Below are 15,213 nucleotides of genomic sequence, written 5' to 3'. Positions count from 1 at the left end.
AACTGACTACTATTTTTACCTTTACTTAAATGTTGATACTAATATGATATAATTATTGTCAAAGTAAACTTAGTTCAATAAATTGACATGAACTTACTCTTTTTAAATTTATAACTTTTTGGTCAAAAATATAGTTTGATGAGGGACTAAATTCATGTAATAGAAATGACCCTTTTATGCTTTGATTGTTAGTTACAAAATAATGTTTAAATTTCATTCCAATCCTTATCCATCATTATCCCCAACTCCTTTCCCACAAAATATAATACTATATATATATAGTATATATATATATATATATATATATATATATATATATTATTTTGCTTTTAATCCATATAATATATACTTAAAAATTAAATATGAGGAAGATTTATGATACATAGAAGAGAAGATAATTATCTCCAATGAATACAGTGCCTTTTGAATAAAATAAAAAATAAAATCACGAAAGTTAAGATTGTAGTGAATAATATCGTACCATTATGAAAATGTGTCGAAAAATTTTGTTATCTCAAAACATATCAATACATCATTATCCATTTTCTCTAATTACTTCCTACTTCATTTTCTTTTATACTCCTTCCCTTAGTCAATTCTTTATATATATATATATATATACTTAATCAAATGCATTGACCCACTATTTTTTTATTAATTAAATTATAAATTTGGTTCCACAATTGGTTAGCATTAACATTATTAAGAAAAATGTTTAATATGATATGTTATTAGCCATCAATTGTAGACACAAAATTTGAAGTTTCCTTATAAAATTGATAAATAATTACTTTATGAAAAAGAGTAAATTTCAGACAAACATGGATATGAATTTATTTTAGGAGTTTACTTAAAATAAAAAAAAAAAAAAAAAACAACAAAAGATTGTTTTATCCTAAGCATGCTTAATCATGAAGCTTCAAGTGAATGGGACCACTAGCTAGAAACAATAAAAATACAATGTATTGTTTATAAACAGTGAGATTCCTTTTAAACTCTTTTTTCCTTTTTTAAACAATATGCTTTTATACTCTCAAAACCTCTCTTATTTTATTTCATTTATGTTCCTTACTAATTCAAATTAATTCTCAGTTAGGATACATTAGAATCAAATGTAAAATTTGAACACCAAAATTACATAAAATGACATGGTTAAATGACTAACTTAACCCTTACTTTTTTTTAATTTTTAACAATTTATGTATCTAGATTGAGAGTTTGTTGTTCTACTGAACATAAAATTTAAATTGGTTTCTAATAAATGAATCAACCTTTCACAATTTTAAATTTGTCAAGAACATATATATAAAATTGAAAGTTGATAAACATATTATTGAGCACGAAAGTAAAACCTTTTTATTTTTTGTTTTGATGATAATTAAAACTACTTTTACCCATAAGTATCTATGCTTTGTTTTCCATTTTCTATCTATGCTTTCCAAAACCAAGCTAATTTTTTAAAATTAGGGTTCTATTTGGTAACCATTTCATTTTTTGTATTTGGTAACCATTTTAATTTTTGTTTTTGGTTTTTGAAAATTTAGCTTATTTAATATCCTTTCTTACAATGATTTGCATCATTCATTAATACAATGGTTGAATTTTTAGCCAAATTCTAAAAACAAAAACAATTTTTTTTTTATTTTAAAAAATTAGCTTGTTTTTTTAAATCAGTAGTAAAAAGTAGATAATAAAAAAAAAAACTTAGAAGTAAAAGTAATGTATATGGTTAAAATAAAAAAACAAAATGATTATCTAAAAAAAGTAATTTTTATTTTTAAAATTGGATAAGAAATTCAAATAGTTCGGTAAAAAACTAGAATTTATTTTTTTAAAAAATAAAAATAATCGTTATCAGACTATTACACAGTTTTAAGAGTTTAGTATCAAATAGACAAAAACTTGGAAACAAAAGCAAAAATATTAAGAATGAATAAGTTTTTTTTTTTTCTCATTTTCGAGTAGAACACTTGGGAATAATAAAAATGAAGTTGGATATAGTACATGATAATTACCAAGGAGATAAGCTTAGTTTTACAGAAAGAATTAATAATTGAAGTAACTTTTTTGAGAAAAATGTCATAAAACTGGTAGGAAGAAAAAATATATATATGATTTTCAGATTCAAAATTTCCCTAAAACCCAAAAAAACCCCACCTTTGAGATCTTCGTCTCAGGCAGAATGAAAATTCAGAAGCAACCACCTCTCAGCGATGATTTAGAGTTTGTTTGGTGTTTGATATATATATATATATATATGTATATATTTATTAATGTTCATTGTCAGCTTTGTCAAAATTCCCTCACTTTCCACGACTTCTCGTTTTGTTTCGCTAAACCTGTTGTTTTTGTTTTTCTCTCTACAAGAAATCCGCCAAACCCACAAAGAAAAAACCCTAATCCACTGCCATTTTTCTGCTTCTTAATTGAAAATCTGGCGAGTTCTTACAATTTCAGACTCTGTTTTCTTTTCGTCCTATCCTTTTCCGCATTCCCGTGTTACGCTGCTTTCAATTTTTTTCACTGTTTAATGCTGTCGCTGGGCGCAGCTTAGCGTTCTTTGGCTCTCTGAAACAGAAAGAAAAGTTAAAGAACCAGAGAAAGAATTTTTCTTTTTTGATTAAAGAAAAAGGGTAATTAAGGGAAAGGTGGACGGAGACTTTCTGTGACTTGTCGGGGTGGTTGCCCACAAAAAGGTACATTCAATTTTTTTTTTTTTTTTTTTTTTTAAAATTATACTAAAACAAATCCTGAAAAGAAGCAGAGGAAAATTTTTATTATTATTCAAACAATTCCATGTTTTCTCTTTTACGATGCCTTTCCTGTTGTTCTCTGTTTCTTTCTTTCTTGTTTATTTAGTTGTTTTTTCCTCCTCCATTTCTCTCTTCTTCAAAAGGGTCTCTCACTTACTCACAGTAGTTGAGATTTCAGATTTCAGATTTCCTTTTCTATTTTGTTCTAAGAAAGAGAGGAAGCAACCAACAGGATTTGTCAATCTTGAAGAAGCTTCTCTTCCTATTCCCATTTGAATCTCTTCTTCTTCTTCTTTTTTTATTGTGATTTAATCCCATGCTTTTTGTGTATTTATCTTGAGTTTTCTAGTTTTTCTGATGTCTACACCGTTAGAACATGATTACATAGGCTTAACAGAGTCTGTTCCTTCTCTGGAAAGCTCTGAAAAGTCTTCTGATAGACACAACAATGCTGGTTTGAACCTTAAGGCTACTGAACTGAGGTTGGGTCTGCCGGGGTCGGAGTCGCCGGGGAGGGATGATGGGTTCGAGGACAATAGTGGGTTCCTTCACAAGAGCTCTGTTTCCGGGGCCAAGAGGGGTTTCTCTGTTGCCATTGATAGAGCTTCTGCCAAGTGGGTTTTACCAGCTTCTGCCGGATCTGAGGCCGATTCCTCCAAAAATGGGGGTTTGTTTTCTCCCAGAGGTGTTAATGAGAATAAGACTCAACAACCTGCTTCCGCTGTCTCTGGTGTCAAAGATGGTATTTCTCCGTCGGCTAAGCCAGTACTGCATGAGGAAAAGCCTCAGCTGTCTCCTCCTGCAGCTAAGTATGTGTTCTTCCTTTGATTTTCCCTTCTGACTAAACTCTGCTTTGGAATTCGGCTTGTTCAACATGAGTTTCTTTTCCTTTTCTTCTTCTTAACTTTCATTTTACTAGCTTCTTCTCCGATTTGAATGAGAATTTTGGCTGTGAATTCATTCATGTAGTTCTAATTGCGTAAAAAAACTCGACCCTTTTGATAGACACTGATGTTTTCTGTCACTATAAAGAACTAGAGGATGGAAGATCCAGAATTTTGGTTTTTCCTTTTTCCCCTTTATATTACAAACTATGTTGTCTTTGCATATAATTCTTCCGGTTCTGGTCGGTCCGAGCTTGTAAACTTCTTTGGGAGGTCTCTTTTCTCTGACCCTTCATCCACCACGTTTAAGATTTTGTAGGAGTAAATTTGAACAGATTTCTTTCAAGCTTTTTAGCTTGGTTGTTTCCTTAGAATTGGAATGTTTTTACATGCAAATCTCTTCTTAAATTTCCCCACCTTGATGTCAGTTATTTGTGTGGACTTCATGATTCTAATAAAGTCCCTAATTCCAAAAAAAAAAAAAAAAAAAAAAAAAATCTCAAGTCCTTCTTCTTTATCACTTCTGTTACAGGGCACAAGTCGTAGGATGGCCACCCATTCGTTCTTTCCGTAAGAATTCAATGGCAACGCAGCCACCTAAAAATACAGATGATGCAGACGGTAAGTTGGGATCAGGCTGCCTTTACGTCAAGGTAAGTATGGATGGCGCACCGTATCTCAGGAAGGTTGATCTGAAAACTTATGGAAGCTATGCGGACCTCTCATTAGCCCTGGAGAAAATGTTCAGCAGCTTCACAATTGGTATTCTCTTTGAAGCTAGTCCTGCAGATCTTGGCTGATTTAGTATATTTATTTAATAACTCCAGCCCTTGTTCTGTTGGCATATCGCATTACTTCCATGGTTCAATCACAAACACCTTCATGAATGTGAATGTTTAGATTTGGCTTTTAAGGAATTCATGTGGAGAAAGTATCTAAAGACAACATAAAGCGCCATAAGATTAACAATGAAATGAAGCTTGTGTTTTGAGGTCATAGGGTTCTTGGCTTCCCGGGTGTGTCTCGAACACACCTAATTATATCATGGTTAAGACATTCTTATTTGTTCAAACTTGTTGCTCATTCGCTATATTTTGCATGTCTTATTCTTTCCTTTAACTAACACCATAGGTTTCTCTGTCTTAACTAAAGCCATTGAACCACTACATAAGGTCCAGAACAGGACACCTAGTGCATGTGAATGAGTTTATGTCGCTCAGTTGCTCTCAGTTGGTGATACTGTAGCAAGGTTTTTGTTCAATTGGAAGTGACTTCCCTTCATTATGTCAGGTCATTGTGGCTCTAATGGAGTTCCCAACCGGGATGCATTAAACGAGAGTCGGTTGATGGATCTGCTCCATGGCTCTGAATATGTACTCACCTATGAAGATAAGGATGGTGATTGGATGCTCGTTGGTGATGTTCCATGGGAGTAAGTTCATTACTCATTCATTTGTGCTGCACCTAAGTATTATCTCTACTGCACTTCTTAACCGGCTTGGAACTGGGGATGCATTAATCCAATTCATCACTTTGGTTCCACTATTTCAATTCCCATTTGAAGAAAATTGCTGTTTTCTTCAAATTCATTGCAGTTTCTTTCTCTCCTTCATCCATACTTTTTTTTTCCGCAAAGTTTATTATCTAACGTTTCTTGGGTAGTTAGGGGAATGTTCTTCTGACTGATTTATTAACCTGTAATATTCAAGAAATTCTTGTTGTTTAGATTTCTAAATGACTGCTAATAACAGAAGGTTTCATCATATTTATCTTCTTCTTTTTACATAATAGGATGTTCACTGAATCTTGCACAAGGATGAGGATCATGAAGAGTTCAGAGGCTATTGGGTTAGGTATGGCTATGCTATGGACTTCAATAATTTCTTAATTTTGTTTTTTGTTGTTACTAAATTTATCAGACAAGTTATAGTGGGATTTCATCTTCATGATTATAAGCATTGAGAATATGGGCCTTTGTTCAGTGCTCTCTTAGTTACCATCATTATCTCTCCACTTTAAAAGCCCTTTCTTTTTCTGAGAATTACTTAGCATCTTTCATTTTCATAAAGTTCGACCCCTCACTCCCCTAAAGAAAAAGATCTAACAAATAAAAACATAGCAGTTTAAATTCCATTAGGATCGGATCTTTTGGCAAAGTTCATCATAATCTGATGCTTTGGTCATTTGCATTATATGGATGCTAATTCGTGATATGGATTGGGCAATATCTTATAAAGATAGAATCAGAATAAAAAGTTNAAAAAAAAAAAAAAAAAAAAAAGATATAAAAGAAAATAATAATAATTGTACTGTGACCCCATCAGTAAAAGCTTGGTCTTTTTCTTGCAGCTCCAAGGGCCATGGAGAAGTGCAAGAACCGTAATTAGCGAATGCTTTTGCTATATCGATGCATCAATTGCGCATGTTAAAGCAAATGACGTTTGAAGATAACGTATAATCTGCCTGCTGGAAGCGTAGTAGATCAATCGAGAGAATCTTTACTGAGTATTGTGTTCTTCTTTGTGCATGAGTTCTAAATATTGGAGAGTTGCTGTATCAAGATAACTTCTTTGTTGGCAAACATGATTTTCAATAGGACAATTCACAGTTTCTTAGTTTGCCCACTCCCTCCCTTTCTTTGTGATTTTACTTGGAATTGTTGTTGCTACACTTTACTTTGTATTGTAAATGGTTTGTTTGCTATGCCAATTGTATCCATTCTGCCTGCTTCCTCCTCACCCTTTGTTTCTTGTTCTGGCAGTTGAAAGCTTCCAAAAGAGAGTTAAATTATACTGATACCTTTTATATTTATGTCCATATTGTTTTTATGTTTAAAGTCTTCTGTTTCAACATTCATATTTGCTGTCATTTACTTAATTGTGTTCCAACGGTTTAATAAAGTATTTTTAAATAAGAAAGAAACGGAACACTTTAAAAATCATTTTAAATAGACTCGAGTGAAATTGGTTAACTCATTAATGTATAGGATGAACAAAAGAGTATCTAGGCTCAAGGCATAGGTTTGGTGCCTCACCTTGAAAAGTCCCACGATTCAAATTCTTGGGCATGAGGTTTTTTCATTATTTTTAAAAATAGTAATAATTAAGGGTTTTCTTTCCCTATTAACTAAAACGATCAAGGTCCTAAATTTAAATGTCAAAATTCTGGTTTTTTTTTCTTTTTTTCTTTATAATATTTTTATATATAGTATATCTCATAAAGGGAAAAAACAAGTCAGCTTTGCCTACTTGCGATTAGGCTCTAAAGGACCCTTGCGTGTCAATGTGCTCTAAACATTTAAAAATATTGTGGACAGATGAAATTGGGAAACTTCAAGAAGGGTTGGAAGGATTGGTTGTTTCATTTCTCAAAATTATTTAAACTTAATTTTTTAAGAAAAAATGTATTTTTTTACCTTATTTTGACAAATACATGAACGATCAAGTTTTCTTAAAAAAAGTCCTTTTTAGCATAGTTATTTATAGACTTCTAATGAATTTTCTGCACAATTATTGTTTTAATCATGAAAATATTTACAGTTTCAACATTAAATTAGAGTGACTGAGATTAATCATTAATTAATTTATGATCAATTATTGGAAGATAGAATTCTTGGGTGCTTAATATTTTAAGATTCATCAAAATTAAGAACTATTTTCTTGAATATCAGTCAATTACCGATCTAAAGTTTCATTAAGTTATTAATATAATATGTTATAAACTATTATTGTATTGCAAAATATGTTATTTTTTTTAAAAAAATAAATTATATTTGAAGATAAACACTAACTAGTAATAATGATGACTAATGTTAAAAATTAGTTAACCATTAATTTAAATTTGATTAGTTTGGAACAAAATTTAGTTTCAGTGAATTGATGGGGGCAGTCTCATAATTTCTATTAAGTGAAACAGACTCCTGATTCTACAAAATTGCCATATTTTTTTCTGGATGGAAAATTTGTAATCAACTAAACTTTACAAGTTAAAACTGTCAAAGGGATTCAAACAATTCATATGATTTGAAATTAATGAATATGACAATCCAGAAATGCCTCAACAGAATAATATCAATAAGTCAAAATGCAGAGAATAATATGAATGAAGAAGCTTTTACAATCTCTCAGAACAAAATGCTTCCAAGCGCTTTTCAGTAAAACTCAACTCTTCACTACCCAAAAAGAGAGGAAAATGAATATTCAAGTTTCTTTCCACAGAAACAGGTTTACCTTGGCTTCACATTCTTCTGTACTGCTACCATAATTCCATGTCTAACTTTGCTCTCGATGCCCGGTACTCTGTTTTTCTTCTTTCATGCTTCGATTTTCTCGCTCGCATCTGCGACTATCTCGCCAATGGTGAAACGAACAAATCTACGGACTTTTATGTTCTCACCAAGAGAAGCAACAGTTTGCTTTACCAAATCCTTGACCAAAATACTATCATCCTTAATGAAAGGTTGTTCTAAAAGCACAAGTTCTCCAAGCCTCTTGGAAATCCGCCCATCAACGATTTTCTCCCTAATGTTTTCTGGTTTGTTCTGAAGGTCCTCCCTCTGCAACTCAATTTCTCTTTCCTTTTCTACAATGCTTTCTGGAATGTCCTCTATTGACACAAACTTCACCTCCGGGCATGCTACTACCTGCATTGCAAGGTCATTGACTAATTCTTTGAATCTTTCGTTTCTCCCCACGAAATCAGTTTCACAGTTAACTTCAATCAGAACACCAATACGGGAGTCGTGAATGTAGGATCCGATTCTTCCTTCAGCTGCTAGACGGCTAGATTTCTTATCTGCACTTGAGAGGCCTTTCTTTCTTAGATACTCTTGTGCCTTCTCTAGATCCCCACCAGTTTCAGAGAGGGCTTTCTTACAGTCCATCATCCCTGCTCCAGTCTCCTCTCGGAGTTTTTTAACAAGTGCTGCAGGAACGGCAACAGCTGCAGCCCTGCAACACAGTCATCGACTTTAGTATCAGTCGAAAAAGAATGTCTTAGCATTTGTGTACCTATTCTACTGATGAAAAAGAGGAGACAAATGAGATTATATTAAAAGAAAAAAAAAAAGAAAGAAAACTCATTTTTTGTACAGCAGAGATAAAGAAAATAGTCCTACTTGAAGAACTAAATTAGGAAACAAAACCATTATTCCAAGAATGAAATGTAACAGAAAAGCTCATAGCAAGAAATAAATTACGAGAAGGCCACTTACTTGGGAACAGCTTCCTTCGCTTCCTCTACACTGGGCTGCTCCTCTTTTACTGTTGGAGTTGTAGCAGGTTTAGCTGCTGTCTGTGCTGCCACCTCAGCCGCAAAATCTTGGCTTTTCTTCTCCAAGCCTTCTCCAAGATTGTATCTCACAAATCTCTTCACCTTAATGTTTTCTCCAATGGTTGCAATAGTTTGTTTAACCCAGTCTTTTAGCACCACTTTATCATTCTTGATATATGGTTGTTCAAGCAATGCCAACTCTTCAAGCCTCTTCCCTATCCGCCCTTCAACAATTCTTGACCTGATCTGCTCAGGTTTAGATAAAAGATCTTCCTTCTGCATCTCGACCTCTCTTTCTTTGTTCACGATCTCTTCTGGAACATCTTCAGTCACCACATATTGTACTTGAGGGCATGCAGCAACTTGCATTGCTAAATCATCAACCAACTCCCTGAAGATATCCCCTCTCGAGACAAAATCTGTTTCACAGTTCACTTCTATTAGGACTCCGATCCTACCGTCATGAATATAGGAACCTATTCTTCCTTCAGCTGTGGCTCTGCTAGCTTTCTTTTCTGCACTTGCCAAGCCTTTCTTTCTGAGGAACTCCTGAGCTTTAGCAATGTCACCTCCACTCTCCGCCAGAGCTTTTTTGCAATCCATCATCCCTGCTCCTGTTTCGTCACGAAGCTGCTTTACCAAAGCAGGTGATATCACAGCTGTAACACATCGGACATTCAAAGAATTAAGATAAAGCTATTTACCGGTCGGTGACATCAATACCATGTAAAGCCAACATGGGAGATCAAGTGAAAACTCTATTGCACTGCCAGTTATTCTTAGATTGAAAATCACACAGGGTGTTATCCCTTGTTTCATTGGGGATTTATGACTGTACTTATACAAGTTCTGAGCATCAAATAAGCTAACAAATATCTTGAACAATCCTAACACTGGAATCAAATTATGTTTTGTTCTATAGAAATTGCAGTTTGTTTTGTTAATGAGAGAAACAAGTGACTCCTATGTAAAAGAAAGCATGCATCTTGTACGAAAAAGTGAATATTGCAAATATATGATATAATTAATGCCCAAAAGGAAGCAAACAAGCTTACAAAAGTAAAATGTGCTAAATGGTGGTGAAAGTATATGCACAAACATCAAGGCTAGTTTCTTGTACTTTGATGCCAAGTCTAAGTGATGACTTTGAAAAACACTGGACCAAAAAATATATATATATAAATATTAAAAAAAAAAAAAAAATCTAAATGAAACATAAATAACCTTTTGGTGCAACTTCTTCTGGTGGATCAGCACTGTTCTCAGGAGCGGCTTCTATCTTTTCTTCTACAACTGGTGTAGAGGAAAGAACTTCAGGGTTTTCAGCAGGTGCCTGAATATCAACTTGACTCTCAGCAACTTCTTCACTTGATTGACCTACAGAAGAATGGATTAATCTCCAGAAAGATTAGAATTTCATCCACTTACAATTCCAACATCATAAAAGAGTGAATGCTTCAGTAGGGAATAAACATTCAGATCTTTGATGTTAAATTAAAACATCTTGAAGGAAGGAAGTTAATTATTTAGGCCCGTTTGATAACAATTTGATTTTTGGTTTTAGAAAATTGTGTTTGTTTTTCACAATTTCTTTAGTATGAGTTTCATTTTCCTCAAGTAAACATTTGAATTCTAAGACTCGAAAAAACGAAAACAACTTTTTTAAAAATTACTTTTCTTAGTTTTCAAAATCTGGCTTCAATTTTAAAAACACACCTAAAAAACAGACAACAAAATAAATAAATTAATAGATGAAAGTGGTATTTACAAAGCTCAATTTCAAAAACTATAAACAAAAAAACCAAATTGTTATCAAATGGTGTTTTAATTAGTATATAAACAAGACCTAGTAGTTCAGATTGCTACCTAATACAGTTAAGAGTTAGCCATAGACATATGAAGTTATAACATATATCAAAATAAGTTGTTAACGAGAATTCATTATTCACTGTTATTGCAAATACAGATTATCATTTCAAAAATTGCCTCACCCTCGTGTTTCATCTTAGCCAATGATATATTCTAGCAATAGGCCAAGGAAAAATTGCCAACACAACTTCAATTAAACTGGCATCACAGTTGTCAGTTCTAGCTATCCGAATGGAACTAAATCCAAAATTAAATATCCACTGTCATGATTGAGTAGTTAAAACGTAACATATTGAAACCATGATTCTAGAATTATACCTAAGCTCGTGATGCTACCATTTGAATCAGATTCTGGTTTATCCTCTTCCTTTTCAGATGGAGAAGCAGAAACAATTTCATTTTCCAAATCCTTTTGGCTTTGCTCACTTTCGTTCTCTGTAAAGACACTGTCTTCACTAGCCACAAGCTCTTCACTAACTTGACTTTCTGAAGATACTAATTTGTTGGCTTCGTCATCAGGGGCTACTACTTTCCCATCAGTCTCAGGTCCATCTATAGGTTGAGCAGCCTCAACCACATGGACCTCTTCAGATTGCTCGTCTTCTGAGGGCTTTACTTCAGAACTTTCCCCTGCTTCTTTCTCATCAGTATCAGTTACACCATCCACAATATTGTCTGAACTAGATAATGAACTTTCTCCTTCATCTTGGGTGACCAAAACATCAGAAGATGAGTCATCTAACACTTCATACTTATCATCAGAAGCCTTTGCTTCAGAACTTCCCTCTGCTTCTTTGTCCTCTGCATCAACTACACCATCCACAGCAATGTCTTCTGATGTAGACAGTATGCTCTCAGAGTCATCTTGAGTCACAGCAGATGAATCAGCTGAACTTGCAGGCTCATCATCTTTAACTACCTCATCGACTACAGAAGGCAAACTTTCCTCCTCCTTGTCATCAGCTCTGGTATGATCTGTATCAACTATCCCTTCTACTATTTCTGTAACCTTCTGAACCACAGATTGCTTAGCTGCTTCCTCTACTTTTCCCCTCTCATCTAAAAATGTAGCAATATCTTTGTTCTTACGAAATGCTAACAAGAAGGGGTTTGTTGCTGCATAAACTTTCCCTTGATCGAGCTGACAGTCTGACTTTTCATTGTCTTCATCTTTTTTCATGGTCAAAGTTACCTGTCCTCTTGCAATCCGCAACACCCTAACATCAACCTCTTGGCCAATTTCTAAAGTAGAGCCTCCCATAAGATTCCCAAATCCTTCAAAGGATTCCTCAGAACTGGGGAGGAATCCTTCCTCTCCCTCGGGAAGAGATATGAAAGCACCGGACCTGGTAATATTTTTCACCGTGCCCTGTAAATCTTGCCCCTTGACAAACTTTGAGCTTTTCTTCACCTCATCCCTTCTTGGTCCTCTTGCTTTTGGAGCATTCTTTCTGCCAGACCCAGGTTTATCATTGCTAGGAGGAGATTCTTTCCTTTCATCATTTTCACGCATTGAGAGAGAAATTCGTCCAGTCTCAGCATTTGCTTCAATCAATCTTACTTTCACCTCTTGCCCGACAGAAACAACACTTGCAACATCCTTAACAAAGCTATCACTCAACCTTGACACATGTACTAAGCCATCAGTGAATGCTCCAAAATCAACAAAGGCACCAAATGGTTGAATTGATCTTACTTTCCCAGTAAAAGTTGCACCAGGAATAAGTTCCTCATTATTTACAGCTGGCATCTCACTCTTCCTCACAGGTCTCGGACGTTTTGACTGTGTAGGAGCAGCATCTGATTTAACAGGGCTCTTTTCACTTGTTGCGACTGCACCTGATGAAAGTTCTGGGTTTGGACTTGATTCTTCGCCAGAAACTGGTGAATCTGATTCCTCCACTGCCACATCAGTGCCTGAAGCAGAAAATATAGGGATTCTACGGCCACGATTACAAAAAAGGTTTTTACTACAATTTGGAAACAGCCTAACCGAAGTTGATAGGGGTAAAAGAAATCTTTGGTTATGAAGTGTATGTTTAGTGGGTTTTCTAGAAAAGCTGAATCTTGTTGAACTATTGGTCTTCCCCGTATGGTTGGCTATAGGAACAAGTGAAACATTGCTGATAGAAGATGGACTTATTACTGACATCGTATTAAGTCAAGAAAGTTAATGTGTATGCAGCAGAAAAAGTTTCGTTTGTAGGGAGAAGGGCCTCTTCTTCGTCGTTAGTTTTTCATCCTTGCTTCTCCCTGCAATAATCATTGACAGCATCACAATTTATACAGGACAATTTTCCATGATAGCATAACCATGAGAGAAAGAACACATGTTTTCATTTTGATATAAATTAACAAAGAAACCAATGACATCAACAAAGTTAAATATCCAACTTTGAAACAGAAAATTCAGACATTTTCAACTACTGAAGAACCCAGATCGAATTTTACAGAGCCATATTAACATATACCATTACTCAACATCTAAGCTAAACCTACAGGCATGCAAGTAGCCTAAATCAAGAATTCACTTAATAACAGAATGCCTTCCTAGCTTAACATTAAAAATGAAAGCAGCTACGTGAATTGGCTGATTAAAGCTCTCGCAAGTTAGTCTAACATAATTACCCTTATGATTGACCAAAAGAAATTCACTCAGACATTCTAGATATCCAGTCCAAGAATGATGAACTTGAACCAGTTCAGTTTACACTCGATTATACTAGTGAATTCCAAATATTTTGGAGCAGATAAAACTATATGCGCGTCCAAAAACCAAACAAGTCCCCAACAGAAACTTCCATAGGCATTGGAACACAATTTCCTTAAACCAATTCAGGGTCTCCGACCAACTCAACTGTCATAACCAACAAACCAGAAACAACAAGAATATGCATAAAAGATTAGGCAATAATCTCTATCAATGAGAAAGCAACTAAACAGAATTGAGAAGCGCAAAAAAGAAGAAAGAGCCGTGACCCATTTGAGTAAAGGTCAAATTTGTGTACCTGAGGAAGAACTACTAGAAAACCAAACATAGCACAAAAATTTGTCCCGTTGGAATGTTGGAGAAACATAAAAAAATTGGGAGAGTCAGTGATAAGAGGCTATTCCATAATGATGGTAAGGAAGGAGAGGAGAGGGAAATGAAAGGTGGGGCTTTAAATCCTTATCTCATGACATTGTTGATTGTTTTCTTGCTGTGTGTTCATGGGTGAGCTTCATTTTTTCTCGGACTCAATTGGGTCCATTCATGGCGGTCTGGATTTGCAAGTTTTGGGTCTTTTGTCAGAGGAAATTCAACCCATCGTTGAAGCCCAATTCAATTCAATTCATTTGATGACCCAAATGAAGGCTGTCTCCTACTCTCTCAACTCTTAAAATTTATAACTTCTAAATATTTTAAAATTGACAGTTCTATTAGATACAAAATTAAAAGTTTAGACCCTAATAAGCATTTGATTTTAGGTTTTACATTTTGACTTTTTGAAAATTATGATTGTTTTCTTACAACTTCTTTTTACTATGCTTTTCATATTTTCTAAGAAAACAACACTTAGGACATGTAGATAACCGGAATCTTAGATACCTGAAATTATAAATATATGGAATTATAGATACCCGACATCTTTAGATTATCATATTTGTTTTGTAGGAATATTTTTATAAATATCTGAAAATATTTTGATAACTGTGTTTGTTTCATAAGATTTCTATTCAGGAATGTCTTAAATTTATATAATATTCCAAGAATGCCCTTAAGATTTTTTATTAATTATAATTAATTTGATATAGTTTGAACTATATAACATATTTATTTTTATCAATTTGAATTTCTTTCTAAATTAATACGATTGCATTCGGGTGTATTTGCCTTAGTGCGGTATCAAGAGGCATACTCTTGCTCATAATTTGCAAGCCAATTATGAAAAAACACATAAGTATATCGTTGAACATGCAAAAGAGATCGAAAAGTTGATAAAAGTGAAGGCTCAAGTATCAAAAGTTAAGAGTATAATGTTAGACAATCTTGACAAGGTAGCAATACATCAATATGGGTTTGAAATGTTGTGGATTTGTTTGAATTTGTATATCTCTAATCGTTGTCATATGATGTTTATCATTATCATCTTATTCTATAAAATTTGTGGTTTGGTGATCACCTCGAGTTGGCCTAGTCGATAGAGAGTCATAAAGTCAAGTTTACGATGCATGTTTATGGCATATCTTTAATCATTAACACAATTTGCTAATAACTAGCTAATGTGTATGGAAACGTAATTTACTTATTGGAGATTCTTCTTGTGGTGGATGATCTATGAATCAAATATCTTTGGAAGTTTGAACAAATTTTGATTATGTATTATGTTATGACTACTTTAAATTTTGAAGTTTTATCGTTGAGACCTATAATTCATGTGAATTTGATGGGTGCT

The 15,213-nt window shown here is 33.9% G+C and overlaps 2 protein-coding genes across 3 annotated transcripts; one reads left to right on the top strand and one right to left on the bottom strand.

Annotated features, from left to right (window-relative positions):
- Positions 1–2,778: 2,778 nt before the first annotated feature.
- Positions 2,779–6,375, top strand: LOC120071171 (auxin-responsive protein IAA27). Its single transcript, XM_039023278.1, has 5 exons — positions 2,779–3,562; positions 4,170–4,399; positions 4,928–5,069; positions 5,429–5,490; positions 5,987–6,375. Exons 1-5 carry the CDS (start codon positions 3,111–3,113, stop codon positions 6,022–6,024), a joined length of 924 nt encoding a protein of 307 aa, XP_038879206.1. The 5' UTR covers positions 2,779–3,110; the 3' UTR covers positions 6,025–6,375.
- A 1,261-nt stretch (positions 6,376–7,636) lies between these two features.
- Positions 7,637–13,943, bottom strand: LOC120070784 (polyprotein of EF-Ts, chloroplastic). 2 transcript variants are annotated; one of them, XM_039022670.1, is made up of 6 exons: positions 13,786–13,938; positions 13,406–13,634; positions 11,096–13,030; positions 10,133–10,285; positions 8,850–9,567; positions 7,637–8,586 (listed from the first exon to the last, which is right to left on the bottom strand). In XM_039022670.1, the coding sequence occupies exons 3-6, from the start codon at positions 12,927–12,929 to the stop codon at positions 7,950–7,952; spliced, it is 3,342 nt and encodes a 1,113-aa protein (XP_038878598.1). In that variant the 5' UTR covers positions 12,930–13,030; positions 13,406–13,634; positions 13,786–13,938; the 3' UTR covers positions 7,637–7,949. The 2 variants fall into 2 exon arrangements, with proteins under 2 accessions (XP_038878598.1, XP_038878597.1); XM_039022669.1 differs by lacking the exon at positions 13,406–13,634 and having other exon boundaries at positions 13,786–13,943.
- Positions 13,944–15,213: the final 1,270 nt, after the last annotated feature.

Source organism: Benincasa hispida, chromosome 2 (genome assembly GCF_009727055.1).
Source record: "Benincasa hispida cultivar B227 chromosome 2, ASM972705v1, whole genome shotgun sequence".
NCBI lineage: Eukaryota > Viridiplantae > Streptophyta > Magnoliopsida > Cucurbitales > Cucurbitaceae > Benincasa > Benincasa hispida.
Note: the sequence above shows the minus strand (reverse complement) of the source record. Positions and strands in the feature narration are given on the sequence as shown.

Bases quoted from the DNA above. Each gene is read 5' to 3' on its own strand.
- LOC120071171 (XM_039023278.1), top strand. From the start codon at position 3,111: ATGTCTACACCGTTAGAACATGATTACATAGGCTTAACAGAGTCTGTT. The intron at 3,563-4,169 runs GTATGTGTTCTT...CTTCTGTTACAG, and splicing joins CTGTCTCCTCCTGCAGCTAA to GGCACAAGTCGTAGGATGGC. The intron at 4,400-4,927 runs GTATTCTCTTTG...TCATTATGTCAG, and splicing joins GTTCAGCAGCTTCACAATTG to GTCATTGTGGCTCTAATGGA.
- LOC120070784 (XM_039022669.1), bottom strand. From the start codon at position 12,929: ATGTCAGTAATAAGTCCATCTTCTATCAGCAATGTTTCACTTGTTCCT. The intron at 9,568-10,132 runs GTTATTTATGTT...GATGTGTTACAG, and splicing joins AGAAGAAGTTGCACCAAAAG to CTGTGATATCACCTGCTTTG. The intron at 8,587-8,849 runs GTAAGTGGCCTT...ACTGTGTTGCAG, and splicing joins GCGAAGGAAGCTGTTCCCAA to GGCTGCAGCTGTTGCCGTTC.